Genomic DNA, 18,059 nt, shown 5'->3' with positions numbered 1-18,059 from the left:
AGCTGACCCTACCACCAATTGGGATGAATATCTAGGAAGAGAGGGACAGAGGGAGCTCTCTCGAAGATAATGGGGGGCAGCGTCAGATAAAAAAATCTCCAAGGTCAAAGAATAAGGCAATTGTATCGCCTAAAAATGAGGCGAAGGTATGAATACGCTTCGCGGAACTCTGATATTGGTGTGAACTTTTATTCACTTATTAAACGATGTTCGAGTCTAATGAGGCATCTATCAACTCCATTCTATAGGTTCAGATACGTGTGAGACGAGAAAAAATAAAACAGAAATATACCAACATCTCATAGCATAGAAGTCAATGTAATAAGCAACGAGATGATTTTTGTAATTGTATAGTTATTTTAAGCCTTCGTCAAACAGAACGCGTACTTAGCGCCGCGTACTTAACGTCGCGCTCTTTTCATGTCACACCAATTGACTAGATGAGTCTAACGCTCCTTGACGCAACGCATTCGCCAAATCATAGTGCCTTTCGATAGCAGTGTGAAAATTTAAAAGTATTAAGAAATCGAGTGATTCAGATGTGGCATTGTATAAGCATGGGTATTTTCTTACTATTTATATCATTTTTTCGGGCATTATCTAGTATTTTATTACACATTCACTCGGACGCTAAAATAAAATTTGTAAAAAATTACAACGCCTGACCTCAAAGCGTCCTAACGCTGCGATAGAGTGCTGCGTACTTATAGCGCTGGGGCTTTGTTTGACGGTATGTTACCACAGTAGTACAACACGTCTCTGCGTCGCAGCGCGGAGTCAGTTTAGCGCTCTGACGCGCGCTAATTACGCGTTCTGTTTGACGGAGGCTTTAGATGAACGAGTTGTCAAGGCTCACGTGTTGTACGTCGCTACCCATCTTGAGACATGAGGTCGGAGTCTCAACGGCTTTCCCAGATTACAAACCGAAACACATGATTGCGCTAGAATTAGGTCTTACCACCAATAATGCCAACCGGTATGCAACGGCTTGGCTCTGCCCCTGACATTGCTGACGTCCATGAGCGACAATAACCACTTACCATCAGGTGGGCCGTATGCTCGTCAGCCTACAAGGGCAATAAAAAAGACACAAATTTTTGAATGAAACAATACGTGGATAATCCAAAAATTTAAATTTAATTTCTTCGATGATAATCATGTCATGCCTGAAAACACTAGGTCGTATTACAAGGAATTTGGAATGTCCACATTTGACTGTCTGAACAAATTGCTGCTCATAAAATGCGCGTGTGTTTTCAATCACCATCCTATATTTACAGGAAACATAAATTAGGCTGTCGCGGATATCAGCCATTGTCCTTTCTCGGTAAAAATCGATAAACGGATGGACATTTCTATATTGTTACCGGTTCGGAGTGTCACTAGGGAAACTCTAGATTATTTTCTCATTTTCACACAGCAAAATGGATACAGTTTTAAAAGTTTTTTTCATTATAATTAAAAGTAATTTACGAAAAGATTTATTATTTTAGTTTTGTTATAATATTTTCAATATTCGAGTTTTATGTATCGTGTTTAGGCCATTCAAAATCGAACTTTTTTATATTTCATTGCTTAGATGGGTGAACGAGCTCACAGCCTACCTGGTGTTAAGTGGTTACTTGGTGGTACCTACCCGCGCGGACTCACAACTACTCACCAGTGGTTCTACCACCAGTAAATGCATGTATTTAACAGATGTGAAGTCGTCGTGGCCTAAAGGATAAGACGTCCGGTGCATTCGTTGTTGCGATGCACCGGTGTTCGAATCCCGCAGGCGGGTACCAATTTTTCTAATGAAATACGTACTTAACAAATGTTCACGATTGACTTCCACGGTGAAGGAATAACAACGTGTAATAAAAATCAAACCCGCAAAATTATAATTTGCGTAATCATTGGTGGTAGGACCTATTGTGAGTCCGCACGGGTAGGTACCACCACCCTGCCTATTTCTGCCGTGAAGCAGTAATGCGTTTCGGTTTGAAGGGTGGGGTAGCCGTTGTAACTATACTGAGACGTTAGAACTTATATCTCAAGGTGGGTGGCGCATTTACGTTGTAGATGTCTATGGGCTCCAGTAACCACTTAACACCAGGTGGGCTGTGAGCTCGTCCAACCATCTAAGCAATAAAAAAAAAAAAAAAATAAAAAAAAAAATTGCACACATTTCAAGAATCGATCACAAAATTGTTTTAAGGGTTTTAAGTCTTAACGCTAGAAGGTTATTTGTCGTTGTGAAAGAGCAATCAGGTGATACAGGCTGGCTCTGATCCAGCGGCTTAGACCAAGGATACGAGTCTGCAGCAGCGCCTAAGTGGGCTTTGGATAGCCTGCCGACTTAGAGGTCCAATCGGTTCGGAGGGTTTGGCGTCTAGTCAGAGCTGAGAATCTGTTTTTCGCCTGATTAAAAGAAAAGAATGAGCCAAATGACTCCATGACAGTCATCTCTAGCACTCACGAAACAGCGGCTTGGCTCTGCCCCTGGCATTGCTGAAGTACATGGGCGACGGTAACCACTCATCATCAGGTGGGCCGTATGCTCGTCTGCCTAAAAGGGCAATAAAAAAAAACGTGTTTCATTACTTTTGAATTATAACACAGACGAAATCGTGTGTCATCAAATATTAATTAATGTTAATTGGTGAGCCACAAATTATTTACAAGCGAAATTGGTAACATCAAATGGATCAGTCTACTGAAGATAAAGTTTCGCCTTCGATTCGTAAACCAATTTTGAAGCACAAAAATCGAACAATCTCCAAATTATTTATACTAGAGGTACCGCAGTAGTCGATTCGAACACTGGTGGATTGCTAGATACGAATGCACCGGACGTCTTATCCTTTAGGCCACGAGGACTTCAAGCCTTCAAACTTCAAGTATAATGTAATAAATATAATATAATGTAAAAAAATAATTTTGTTATTGATTTTATTATGCATAATTAAAAATAATATTAACATTCTGCATTCCTCTCTATATACTCTATAAGTTTGGGATATTTCACACTCCTCCGTCCGCGCAATTTGCGTAAAAAGGGGTACCTAAAAAGTTTTTGCTTCACGTATTAATATATACTAGAGGTCCCGCAGTAGTCGAAATTCGACTATAACTAATTGGAATTGTAAGTTTGTACACTATTATGATTGTATTTTATACTTCTATAATCACAAATTTCGCCAAGACTACACTATAAAAAATATTAACAAAGACAAACAATATTTAATCTCAATTTGACAACAGACGTCAAGAACAAAAGTTTGACAATAAAATATAGTATGTGTAAGCTTGAGGGTAGACATTATCTTGTTGAACACCAAGTAAAACGATGTCACTTCCGATTCCTGATTTAATCAACAATATGTTATCTTAACAATTCACTATAACACTTGTCCAACTTTAACCAGTACGTACAACAGTCACTGAATGACACAACGTAACAAGGATATAGTAAGTGCACCGGGCAAGCGCAGTCCAACGAATGTTTCTTGCAAGGCACGCACCGCCTTTTTATACTAGCCGGCGCAGCTGGTTCATGAGTCACTTCTGTTGCACGAATGGAACGACACGGCCGGCGCACCCGGCTTGTGTGAGTCACGCCTGTTGCACGTGATGTTTATTAGAAATATTGTTAACGCCGTCACGGCCATACTGACATGCGCTCGTCCTCGTGCGCCTTTTTATGGTTGTTCTGTAGACAATAAGCGTATTCGTTCATCCTGACATTAATGGATGCAACTTAAAACGTGGTCTATGATATTAACAATCTAATACGGTTCGGTTCGCATAATTCTTTAGAAAATCCTATACTGGCTATAAATACTGACTGCTTACATACCTGAGCCAGTTCATTTAAATCTCTTCAGGTATGTAAGTATGTCCCTTTTAACTTAAATCGGAATTGTTATCCCTTCAGTTTTTCGAACTGGACCGGATAATGCTAGACCGGATCGCAATCCCTGTAGCTAATTGTTGTGGCTAGTCCGGATGAAAATCCCTATAGCCAAGCCATTGGACCGGACAGACCCTTCAATGACTTCACACTTTTTTTCTCATTTTTTTTTCTCTTTTTTTTTTTTCTCTTTTTTTTTTATTCTTTGCTAGTCCGGATCAACATCCCTTTAGCCAAGTCGTTGGACCGGATACACCCTTCAACGACCTACATTTTTTTTTCTCTTTTTTTTTTTTTGCTAGTCCGGATTAACATCCCTTTAGCCAAGTCATTGGACCGGATACACCCTTCAATGACTTACAATTTCTTTTTTTTTTCTCTTTTTTTTTTTGCTAGTCCGGATTAACATCTCTCTAGCCACATACAATTCTCTTTTTTTTTTTTTAATCTGCGTGTACGGTAGCGTTTGTTAAAACATCTCTTAAACCAGAACATTTATACGGAATTTCTTCAGAAATAGTGCGAGACCTACCATCGTTTTCTACATTTCCAACACCTGCACCTGAGGTGCCTGAGCTTACAGACATTGTATCACTACCCGCAGACTATGTTTGCTGTATCGCTATTTGCGGACAAAAATGTCGCTTCTATTGTCAGTGATAGAGTCGTCATCATTAAGATCAGTTTCATGAACAAGATTACTTAACCCATCTGTGTACGCCGTCACGTCATCGTCACTATAATTTTCAGAAATTTCTAGTAGGCCTGACGGGCCTCGAGGTACTTCGCGTAAGTTTTCATGGGAAACTTTGTACACTAGAACCATTTACATGTCTCAACTTATACCTATCGTTTTCCATAACTGCAGATGATTGAAAGATTACTGGTGGTCCGGAGGCCTTTCCCGCTTCACCAGGACGGGTGGGCGAGCAAAGGCTCAGCCAAGAGGGGTGGGATTTGCTAACAACTGCCCGAGCGTCTCCGCAGGAGACCTAACAACTCAAGAGCAATTGCTTCGCGAATGAATCTACTACCGGATCGGAATCGCGACCCACTGAGAAGATCCGGCGAGAAACTCAGTGGGCTGATGCATGGGTTAGGTTGCACGTCGACCTCTTTGTCGAGTTCGATGAGTACGATTACTGGGGTTCCTCAGCCTGCTCCTAAAGGTATCTAATGCAAGAGTTATTGGATCTGATGGATCCGTAAGGACGTGTCTAGGGTGACTACGGTGACTTGTTCATGAAACCGCTTACCATTGAATAAATTACTATGGCTTAGTTTTATAAGACTACAGTCTGACCCTGAATGGAACATAAAGGGGGAGCCAAAACCACTTATCTGTAACACACTGAAGCTCTGGAACACACGTTGACGTCTCTGGTTGGACCTGCCACAGCACCTGGAGCAGTGTCGTTTTTCTTCTTGTAGCGCATGGAACACCCAGAAGCTACATGGCTCGCATCACCGCACATGTAACAGCCGACTTGCAGGCGAGAGCCGGGCGCCCACGGATGAGGAGGTTGTTCAGGTTTTGCAGGCTGTATTTTTGTGAGGCAAGTAACAGCTCGAGCCTTAAGCGAATGTGTGAGAGTCAAAATTAAATCGACACCATCCAATACTTCAACTACTTTAAACGGCCCTTTAAACTTCGTATCTAATTTCGTTTGATTATGCTCTTCGTATTAATGTGTGGACGAGCTCACAGCCCACCTTGCGTTAAGTGGTTACTGGAACCCATAGATATCCACAGCATAAACGCACCACACACCTTGAGATAGAAGTTCTAAGGTCTCAGTATAGTTACAACCGCTGCCCCACCCTTCAGACCGAAATACACCACTGCTTCACGGCAGAAATAGGCAGGGTGATGGTACCCGTGCGGTCGATGGCACTATACGGAGCACCCGTCTGGTGCCACGTCCTTACCCACGAGAACGTCGCCGCGCTGCGGCGCCGGCAGCGCGCGATCGCAGTCAGAGTTATTCAATGATACCTCACAGTCTCCTACGAGGCGGCGCGCCCTAGCGCAAGTGCAGCCGGAGCGCGGGGGCTCCAATATCGGCAGTCCGTGCTGGAGGCATGATCTCGTCGTTTGGCGGACCCGTCGGCCGGCCTCCGTACCGTCGAGGCGATCTGCCGGGTTCTCGCGGACTGGGTGGGCCGCGACCGCGGAAGTCTCACCTCCGGCTACACGATGTTACTCCCACACTGAGGAAGCCAACCGCGAACACTTGTCAAGCACGCACAAGCACGCACTTCACCGGAAAAACCTGCATCCGCCAGCGGAACCCGAACACCGCCGCATCACCAGACACGAACGCACCGGACGTCTTATCTTACAGGTCACGACGACTTCAGATGTGTCAATTTTTCTTCCCCACGGAAACTTGCTTGCTTTCTTGTTTGCTTGCTTGCTGGAGCCCGAAGTCATCGAACGTGTAGTGTTATTGGTATTGAATTGAGTAGATTCTAAAATTTCAGCGACAATTCACAGTCTCATGTCCTGGTTTACTGTACTAGTGCCATGTAACTCTAGCAGTAGTCATTGGCTTAAAAACGATTCGTGTCGGAACTACCCACTCGTCATGACAGATCCATTATTGCGATCGAAGTTTTAAGGTAAAAGCACCTATTACGGAGGTATTTCGCAAAATTTGAAAGTAAGAAAGAAAAATAAGCATTTGTAAGTATTTCTAAAGGTGGAAAAAATTTTCATCGTCAAAAATGGAATTTAAATTTCGTATTACTGTTGAGTCTATGTTTCTTTTCTAGAAATTACTTATTTTAAAAAATGTTTTAAATAGCCGGGTCGATTTTCCCTAATACGGAGGTATGATTGAGGTCAGAGCCTATTACTGCGGTAGACGGTTCCTAATACAGAGGGTCAGAAATTATATTTATTAAGTTCCGAACATTATTTTATAATATAGTATATATATTTATTAAGTAAATAATATAATGTGAAGAACTTAAATTGTAAGTTTTGCATTAATTGACCACATATAATGAAATTTATAATACAAATGTAATATAACCGTGCATTCACACAGATCGGCTCGGAAAGAAGAGTACATTTTTACCGCGTTTAAAAGTGATTTGGATTGTATTTTAACATGAGAATTATACACATAAATAAAATTGGAGTGTCTGTTTGTAATATTGAAATAACCGCTTTTTACCACATGCATATAAATATATATACGGTACATACACCAAAATAACATTTTTTACAATTTTTGTCTGTCTGTCTGTTTGTTCCGGCTAATCTCTGGAACGACTGGACCGATTTTGACGAGACGTTCACTAATAGATAGCTGATGATATAAGGAGTAACTAAGGTTTTTTAGACTTAAACTTAAGGTAAGTGAAGTTTTCGGCTCAATTCAGACATCGGTGGCAACGGCCGGCAGCGATGCGAAGGCCTACCCGATCTTGTAGACCGAATGGTAAACAGTCGACGTCGCCCTAAGCACGTCATTACGGATCTTCCCGATCCATTAACAGTGCTTTTAGGTACTTCAAGCACCGGTTACCGTCCTGAACCCGTCGCTTGCGATGAAGAACTCGAAGAAGAAATCAACCTATAGACGCAGCCCACTGAGTTTCTCACCGGATCTTTTCAGTTGGTCGCGTTTCCGATCCAGTGGTAGATTCTTCGAAGCACTGCTCTTGCTAGGGTCAGTGTTAGCAACTCTCCGGTTTGAGTCACACGTCAAGGGGAAGCTGAAATAGCCTGCCAAGGCTATCAGCATTGGTAGGAGAAAAAAAAGGTGCGAAGGGCACTTTCAGCTTTGAAAGAATTTTAAGCTTTATCTACATTGTTTTATAGAGCAGTATCGCTTGAAAGGATAAAACTGTTCGGTGGCTGATGCGGTGGCCGCTGCCACTGCTGTCTGAATAGAGCTATACATATTTAAGATGAACAAAATAGAATTACTTAATGGTAAATTTATTGAGGACTGCTTAGGAACAAACAAACAAAGCATTTGCTTGACCATCTGTGAATGTAAACAAAAGATAAGAAAGTTTAATAGTTTTATGAATGAGTCTTTGTGCCTTTGCTGACTCAATAGAAATATCCGTACGGGATTTCTGGGAATCTGTCATAAATGGTTCATAAAAACAAATCGCTATACCTACCCGAAATTGACGCTATAGTATCCAAAGTCGCTCTTACCGAATGAATTTCTTAGGAAAGTATGCTTTAAATTCAAGGGACATAAGTTTGACGTCGCTGTAACCGAGGTCGTTATTAATGAAATCCACTGTATTTAATATATTTTAATAACCTTTCACTTGTACACTATTCCCCTCTTATACGTCGTATTTCTCTCTGAAAAGGGTTTGCTGGAAGAAAACTCATGAAGAGTTAAGCTCGCCTTTGTACATAGTATTTAGACATTCTTTAAATCTGTTTTTATTGTATTATCTTTTTGTGTAAAATAAGTATAAACAAATAACCTTTCTATTATTTCTATGGCATCCTAAAACTTGTAATTTTATGTTCTATGAATATGACCGTAATAGAAGATCATAGAACCTAACACAGAGTTACCTGGAAATAACTGCCACCGTAATAGGAAAACTACTCGTATTTTTTAATCCTAATTCTGACCCATCAAAATTTCGATAAACAAAGAATGTAAATACTTAATCAAACGATAACAGTTTTTTGGCACAGATGTGTAAAACTCAAGTCAACAGTTATACAAAACAAATGATTTGTGATTAATTAAAATACACCTTCCTATTTTGACCCCTTCTAAGAAACCAACATTTTGCACTCGACAGTTTTCATATTTAACTAGATTTTTAATGAACAATACATACCGCAGAATATGGTTTCTAATTTACAAGATTAATAATTATTCCAACTGAACTTGGAACTAATTCAATAAGTTAATAAATTGAAAGTTATAAACAATTAAATATGCCCAGTATATTCCCTATTTCGGAGTTATACCACCGTATTAGGATTAATCTATAAAATTCGTACCGTATTACGGCGGTATTTTGTTTCTTATTTTTTGAGTAAAAAATGAGTTACATATATGAAACAAGTTATTTAAAAAGTAAGTATAATAGTAGGAAAATGCTATAAATAACACATTAACAAAGTTGAACGACTTATTAATACAAAAAACTTAGTTTCTAAATATTAGTGTACTTATTTTTTTGTTCCGCGTTTGTATGGAAACTCCTCTCACGTTGATGCCGTGATACAAACTGATATATCTTGTAGTGTTGTTTATATGCTACACTTGACAACATCAGTTAAGTTATGAAGTAATAGATTTAGAATAAATAGATTCCGTTTTGGTGAGTTTAAACTGAATAAAACAAGAATAAATCTCGAAAATAGAAATACCACCGTAATAGGAAGCGATTTTGACTACCGCCGTATTAGGAGCTTTTACCTTACTTGAGATTTGCACTTGCCTTAATTTCTTGCAATAGCTTGTTACGTGTTGTATTTCCGTTAGTAAATGCCATGTGATGAAGTCGACAGTTAAACTGGGCAACATGAGCCAGAACGTAAGATGTGACGATTTCTTCGTGGCTCAGATCTTCCATCGAGGTAACAGAGACGTTATTACACGACTTACGTATGCTGCATTCACGCTCTTGTGGCGTACCACTACTAGTATTCTGATCTGCATCATGTTTTTTTTTTGCTGTACTTCGAACATGTTCAAACACGTCACGCCAGTGAGAGTAGAGTCCTGATCCCACTTCTGATGTAAGCTTGAGGGTAGACATTATCTTGTTGAACACCAAGTAAAACGATGTCACTTCCGATTCCTGATTTAATCAACAATATGTTATCTTAACAATTCACTATAACACTTGTCCAACTTTAACCAGTACGTACAACAGTCACTGAATGACACAACGTAACAAGGATATAGTAAGTGCACCGGGCAAGCGCAGTCCAACGAATGTTTCTTGCAAGGCACGCACCGCCTTTTTATACTAGCCGGCGCAGCTGGTTCATGAGTCACTTCTGTTGCACGAATGGAACGACACGGCCGGCGCACCCGGCTTGTGTGAGTCACGCCTGTTGCACGTGATGTTTATTAGAAATATTGTTAACGCCGTCATATGCATGTGTGTGTGCGTCAAATACATGGTATGTAGTGTGTGTAATGTTTTCTTTATTGTTTTAATGTATCTTTTATGCATTATTTTATAAAAATATTAGCATTGTGCACTTCTTCTCTATATTCTCTATAAGTGTGGAAAATTTCATACTCCTCCGTCCGCGCAATTTTCGTAAAAAGGGATACAAAGTTTTTGCTTCACGTATTAATATATAGATTTCATCAAAGCAGAAAAGACAAAGAGCTTCCTTCAAAGTCATGAGAGCCTAGTACTTTTGAACACGAACCCGAATAAATTTAATAACAGAGTTTCCCTGAAAGATCCTTTTTCATCTAATAAACATCCTGCCTCTTTGTTCGGAAGCAGGATGTCACTTCCTCCTCCTACACTACGCTGCTTGAAGTTTTTCTATAAAATAAATTTTCCGCAATAGGATGTAACCACAAAAGAAAAACATTCCATTTAAATTCAGCCAAAATATCCCCAATTTCCACGTAATATGTAATGATTGATCGTTCCTTTGTTTTTTACTTAGATGGGTGGACGAGCTCACACCCTACCTGATCTTACGGGATCCATAGACATTAACATAGAGACCTCTGAACTGATTTCCTAGCCAACTTCGTTTAGTTTTTCACTAATTCCAGTGGCGGATTTGCAATCTCGGCCGCCCTAGGCCCCAAGCCATCATCCGCCCCTTTCTCGGCATCCACCATATAGACTACATAATGAAATTACATAATTGCCAACTTTCATATAAATAGATTTAGAAATTTAGGGAAAAAAAATTGTTTTATGCGGTATAATAGATTGCACTATGCAGTGCCGCCCGCCATACGTTAATATAATAAGTTTTTTGACACGATTGGGGCCGCCCCTAAATCTGGCCAGCCTAGACCTGGGCCTACCGGGCCTTGGGGTAGATCCGCCACTGACTAATTCCTTCTTCCACATTGGTCTCTTCAAGAAAATCAAGAACAATGTAATTAGTTTTTCTTCCTATAAGTATAAATAACATTTTAAAGAAATATGAATAGGAAAATCATCCGAAGAATAAACAAGAAAACACAAAAAGATCGCAGTTCATTGTAATTTGGAAACAACAGCGACGAGTCAGTCGGGCATTCGACTATAATAATGTTTCTTCGATTTGAAAAATCAGTAATTTAATATTAAAATATTGTTACGAAAAAACATTTCATAATCGACAAAGCATTTCTGCTCAGCACACCCAAACAACGGCAAACCGCATCAGCCGCGCGAGTCTGTGGCTAGCTTTCAAAGTCTTTGGGGAAAAGTTTGAAATGTTCTGAATTCAGCTTGGGCCACGAAAACGAGCGACATCGATAAGCTGTCGCTTTTTTCATTTATTTTTTATTTTTTGATCGCTTAGGTAAGTGGACGAGCTCACGGTCCACTTGGTGTTAAGTCGTTACCTGAGCCAATAGACATCTACCTTGAGATATGAGTTCTAAGGTCTCAGTATAGTTACAACGGCTGCCCCACCCTTCAAACCGAAACGCATTACTGCTTCACGGTAGAAATAAGCAGGGTGGTGGTACCCACCCGCGCGGACTCACAAGAGGTCCTACCACCAGTAAAAATATCAAATATTATTTAAAGAAATACACGTCGTAGCTCTGGAAGCCCCTACATCGGTGCATCCAAGAGTCGCAACGTGCAATACAAGACAATTCATGACCAAAACCATTTTCCTCGTTTTTCGTGGACCAAAAACTAAAGCATCAGACTAATTATCTAATTACACGGAGAGTCGGTCTCTCTCACTGCGGGCTGTACATATTTATTTCTCTAAGGAGAATATATCGAAACTGTGCAGATTGAGGAAGGGTGGGAATAAATGTTAGTACCCTCTTTTTCAGGACAACGGCTTAAAGGAACGAGGGTAGTTTATTTTAAAAATATTTTCTAAAAAATGTCTATACGACTGTCAAAATTGCATTAAACACAAAAAAAAGTATTAAATTACCTATATATCAATACGTGAAGCAAAAACTTTGTATGCCTTTTTACGAAAATTGCGTGGACGGAGGAGTATGAAATTTTCCACACTTATAGAGAATATAGAGAAGAAGTGCACAATGCTAATATATTTTTTTAAATAATGCATAAAAGATACATTAAATCAATAAAGAAAACATTACACACACTACATACCATGTATTTGACGCACACACGCATGCATACTATTTATTGTCAAACTTTTGTTCTTGACACTGAAGTACTTGACGTCTGTGGTCAAATTGAGAATAGATTAAATATTGTTTGTCTTTGTTAATATTTTTTTATAGTGTACCTTTGGCGAAATTTGTGAATAAAGAAGTATAAAATAAAATCATAATAGTGTACAAACTTACAATTCCAATTAATTACAGTCGAATTTCGACTACTGCGGGACCTCTAGTTTATTATGATTTTACAGAAAACTGAATGGAATCGATAGAACACGGTATGAATATTATGTTAGAGGTAAAAATTAAGCACTAAATTATTTATTATGATTTTATAAATAATGGAATGGGATTGATAGAACACTGAATGAATAAGTTAGAGGAACTCTGAAAGTGGCACCTGTGAAAGAGATGTTAAGAAGCGCGCGTTTGAGATAGTATGCATATTTTATGAGACGAAATGACAATGAGGTTGTTAAGAGAGCTTTAACTATGAACGTAGAAGGCTTTAGAGGAAGATATAGACCTAAGAAAAAATGAATGGATAGCGTGAAACACGATATGGGTAAGAAGGGAGTGAGCGGAGAGATGGTATATGATAGTAGAGTATGGAAAGAGAAAGCATTTTGCGGAAGGCAGCGGCTTGGCTCTGCTCCTGGCATTGCTGAAGTCCATGGGCGACGGTAACCACTTACCATCGGGTGGGCCGTACGCTCGTCTGCCTACAAAGGCTATAAAAAAAAGCATGTTGCGCCGACCCCTGGTGACTGGAGAAGGGCAGGAGAATGACAATGACAATGACAATAATAATGATGATGATGAAAAATGTTTTTGTATTACTTTATTATTTACAACCAAGGTTTCCCTATTTACTCATAGATTTTATGACTACTCAATAATCGATAAAGTGACGTTTGTAATTAGATAATGTAATTTACGTAATGTAAGTAATAAATGTAACCAACAAAAACCGCTGGCGTCGAGCCAAATACCCGGATGGCTATTTACACCTTTCTTATTTTATCGCGTACGATTAATAATAAATAAATAAATAGAATTACTTCGAAGTATAAAATCTATCTATATATATAAAAATGAATTTATGTTAGTTAGTCTCGCTAAAACTCGAGAACGGCTGCACCGATTTGGCTAATTTTGGTCTTGAATTATTCGTGGAAGCCCAGAGAAGGTTTAAAAGGTGAGAAAATATAAAAAAGCTCGGAATTATATAAAAACAAAAAAAATGTTTTTCCTTTGATGTGTCCCCTTGATGTATCTTTTATTTATCGATTGAGGCACTACGAAGTCTGCCGGGTCAGGTAGTAATTAATATAAATAAATAGAATTACTTCGTAGTATAAAATCATTCTATAAATATTCTAAGCAAAATTTACAAGGTCGATCTTCAGACATAATTATGAATGTGTTTTTTATTTATTTATTTTTGTAGTATTGCGTAGATGGGTGAACGAGCTCACAACCCACCTGGTGTTAAGTGGTTACTGGAGCCCATAGACATCTACAACGTAAATGCGCCACCCGCCTTGAATTATAAATTCTAAGTTCTCAGTATAGCTACAACGGCTGCCCCGCACTTCAAACCGAAACGCATTACTGCTTTACGGCAGAACTAGGCAGAGTGGTGGTACCTACCCGTGCGGACTCACAAGAGGTCCTACCACAAGTAATGTGAAATTAGTACAAATTTCATATTAGTATAAGTAGTATAAAGTTAGTAAGATCGCGAAGAACTGAACAGAACCCAAAGACCAGGTACTCGAAAGAAAGGGAATCCCAAATCACTGATGTGCAATATTTTATCCATGCATGTTTTAATATTTCTTCTTTCGCCTCTAGTCTGACTGCGAGTAATTAGCCATCGTGGTAGCTATGAAGAGAGTATAAGAGATAAATATGAAATAAACCCTAACATAAATACTAGGAAAACTAATAAAAACATTTAAAAAAAAAAACTTTTTTATCAAAGATCCAGCAATGTCACTACTCTCCGTGGAAATACTTCTAATTTCAGATATATTCATAATATAAAACAAATTATGTGGAAACTAGGATGAGTCTTCTAGACATTAACAAAAAAATTCAACTCTGGAATAACAAATTAGAACTTTTCAGATCGTTTAAAAATTTGCAAGTTCACGAAAATATTTCTTTCGTTGAGAGAAGATAATAGATGAAGCTTCGCATTGAAAGCTCCAAACACTTTTTGCATAACAGCTTAAAGCGTGAATAGCTAAGAGCGAAATTCTTTTTGGATTTGATAATCACTTGGCTCAATAACGGCATGATATTTTCAAAAATATAATCAGCGCCTTGCTTTTTAATAACGTATTTGCTAAAAAAAAATAGCAGATACATCATCTGCTCATTTTTTACTGGTGGTAGGACCTCTTGTCAGTCCGCACGGGTAGGTACCGCCACCCTGCCTATTTCTGCCGTGAAGCAGTAATGCGTTTCGGTTTGAAGGGCGGGCCAGCCGTTGTAATGCTAAAAATGAGACCTTCCAACTCATGCCTCAAGGTGGGTGGTGGCATTTACGCTGTAGATATCTATGGGCTCCGGTAACCACTCAACCAGGTGGGCCGTGAGGTCGTCCACCCGTATAAGCAATAAAAATAAATAAATAAATGTGTTAGTAGTTGGTGAGCCGTGAGCTGGTCCACGCATCTAAGCAACAAAAAAGGTTCATTTCTCAAAATAGACTGAGGCGACTCGTATGTTATACCAAGTGCTTAAATTGATATAAAGGAATGTGTGCAGTAAAGGTAATACTATTGAAGTGAAAACTTCTTTAGAATCGTTGTATTTCAAACCGGATGCAACGGAAAAAACGACAGGTAAGAGACACAAATACAAAAATGTGTAGGATGAAGCCAGCAAAGAATGAGACAGAAATATACATACTATTTAATACAGCGCCATCTGTGAGATTTTTTAATACTAACGTGTGTATGAAAGCTCTTGTAGTGAATTTTAATTTAGGATTATACGTGAAATTAAAATATCAATTCACAGAGGGCGCTACCTTACAATTATTTACTAATGACAAAATTTTACATATACTTAAGACGTTTAGGATAATTGTATTTTAATTTTGGAAGGTTTCACTTCTACCACGTGTGAATTGCACACATGTATTTTTAATTGTATCTCTTTCTGGTGTCGCTTTTTCGTTTTCATCAATTTTCAACTCACAGCATTACTAAAAAAAGGTTCAAACCCGGAAATCATTCGGTCACAATAACATAATTTTATTGACTAGTGGTCCCACGGTAGTCGAAATTCGACTATTATAATTAATTGAAATTATAGGTTTGTACACTATTATGATTCTATTGTCAAAGACTTATACTTCTATAATCTACATCTTAGACAAATATTAATAAAGACAAACAATATTTAAACTATACTTAATTTGACCACAGACTATAAGCAATAAGAAAAGTTTGACAATAAACAAATAGTATGCATGCGTGTGTGTGTCAAATACATGGTCGGGTGTGTAATGTTTTTTTTTATTGATTTAATGTATTTTTATGCATAATTTAAAAAAAAAATCACATTCTGCATTCCTTTTCTATATTCTCTATAAGTGTGGAAAATTTCATACTCCTCCGTCCGCGCAATTGTCGTAAAAAGGGGTACAAAGTTTTTGCTTCACGTGTTAATATGTAGATTACCAAATGGACCATGCACATCCGAGCATCAGTTATGTTTCGACAGAATTTGATAGCTTTATTTAATATTTCGTTTTTAATTGTCAAGGCCGGATTCGTATCAAAGAATTTTTCGAATAATCAACAGAATAACTTTACGTATGGAACGAAAGCGGGTTTCACTAGTTTAAGAAAAATTAGTTCTGACATTCGATTTAAAATATGTTTATGTATTTTATGCTTTTATCTCGCCTACTGGACTTATTTATTCTGTGTATTTAGATCAAAATAAAACAAATCAAAACCAAAAATGGTTGCATAAATTATCTATAACATTAGAAGCTTGAATTTTATTATGTTTAACTTCAAAAACGATATCCATTCTTATAATGCTACTAAATTCGACCGCCTTAATCCCAATTTTGGACGTAAGATATTTCTCAATTCAATTTTATGTCGCTATGTCTATTAAAATAATCTTCTACTTAATCCACGAATGAAGCTTAATTTTTAATAATATTGCGCGTCATGATATAATATAAGAGAAAACAAAATAGGCACCAGGCTGGCAGAATCCAGTACAATTCGTCTTTAACGAGACGCGATCCATTTGTCACTAATGTACTTTAGAATCTCTTTACACTTCATGTGACCCTGGTATTTCAATGTCATATTGTTGTTGTAAATTTAAAATAAACCTCTTTTTTGCGTAAATTATTTATTAATTTACATGTTTTTTTTTAGTAACAAACGAGTTACTTATAATTTAATTGGCTAATATAATCATACCTTTGCATCTCCCGCGTGGTGAGTGGTGAAGTGAACGTGTACTATCCTTCACAGCGAGGGGAGAACTGAGGACTGACGCCTGTTGGTTGTACGAGGGTGTATTTGATCTGTATAGAGCTGTTAATATTGCGTATCACGAAGAAAAAAAATACAGTAAAACGTAGGCAAAGAGAACGCTATAGATTTTAATGAAGTTTATTTACAATAATATTACGATATAAAAGTAAATAACTATTCGAGAATATATAATTTGGGCGCCAAGATATACAGATGATTTTAAGCCCCATAGGAAGCAACTGTTTAAATTTTTTAACACAATATGTAAAAAAAAACATGATGAAAGAAATTTATGCTTACTAAATTTTAAAATTATCTTTATTGATTTATTTCTGATTATTCGTTTGTTGTTTGCATTCCGTGAGACTTTAATATCCTGCCTTAGGTGGGTAAGCTGCATTCACATTACGTCCTGTCATCATTATAATATAGGTACTCGTAATAAACTACCTAATATTTTACAATATTTTCAGCACGCATTCTGTCAATGTTATGTTGAACGCCATAAGGTTACATTCAAAAATCATTAGAAAATTTAATATGCTGGTTAATTTTTCTAATTTTGCGCGACATTCTCTTAATTTTTTCTTCATTAAGAACCTTCTCCTGACAATAACAGACGCAAAAAAAATATATGAATTATCCAATTTGTTACCGGCGTTCTGAAGCTATGCGCGTACATACATTGCACAGATACATTTTCATATATAAGATAATTCTATACACATATTAATTGTAAAGCAAGGCTGTTTTATGTTATTAACTGAGGGTATGTAGATTACTATTACGTGAGTTTGTCTACCTAAAATATATGTAAAATTGTAATAAATTTACAGTAATTAACAACTCTATGTAGTTCCTCGTGTTGGGCGCCTGAAACTCTGCGTGAACCGATTGGAACACCGCGCCCGCCCAGCAACAGTTAGTTCAGTGTTGCTAGATTTAAAAAAATGGAAATAATTACTAAGGCTTTTTAGTGACGCCATTACATAGAAACGGATAAGACGATAAATCAAATTTACCTAAAAATCAAATCAGTTTCAATTTAAATTCCATCATAAGATACATGTTGTAGGTCAAAACGTGTGAAACATTCCATCGGTAAGAGAGCTTCGTTTTTTTTACCGAAAAGAAACTTCGCGTCTTACATTTTACTAAAATATGTTGATATAATTTCTTTTTAATGCACAATAATAATTTTACGTATCAAAATAATCCCAGATTTTTTTAATCCTGGCAACACAAATCGCTTTCTCGGGAAAGGCTTCTATTAACCAACCGATATAAGTTGCAAACGAAACTGACAATAATATTTGCTCAGCAGAACCGTCTTTACTCCGCCGCATT

At 37.8% G+C, this 18,059-nt stretch overlaps 1 protein-coding gene across 1 annotated transcript in view; it reads right to left on the bottom strand.

Annotated features, from left to right (window-relative positions):
- Positions 1-16,722, bottom strand: part of LOC101743980 (facilitated trehalose transporter Tret1-like) — a 61,373-nt gene extending 44,651 nt beyond the window's left edge. Inside the window, exon 1 of the mRNA XM_004927653.5 lies at positions 16,656-16,722. Within this exon, the coding sequence (XP_004927710.2) occupies positions 16,656-16,663 (8 nt within the window). The 5' untranslated portion in view covers positions 16,664-16,722. The remainder of the gene's footprint in view (positions 1-16,655) is intronic.
- Positions 16,723-18,059: the final 1,337 nt, after the last annotated feature.

Source organism: Bombyx mori, chromosome 20 (genome assembly GCF_030269925.1).
Source record: "Bombyx mori chromosome 20, ASM3026992v2".
In the NCBI taxonomy this organism is placed as follows: Eukaryota; Metazoa; Arthropoda; class Insecta; order Lepidoptera; family Bombycidae; genus Bombyx; species Bombyx mori.
This window is presented reverse-complemented; position numbering and strand designations above follow the sequence as displayed.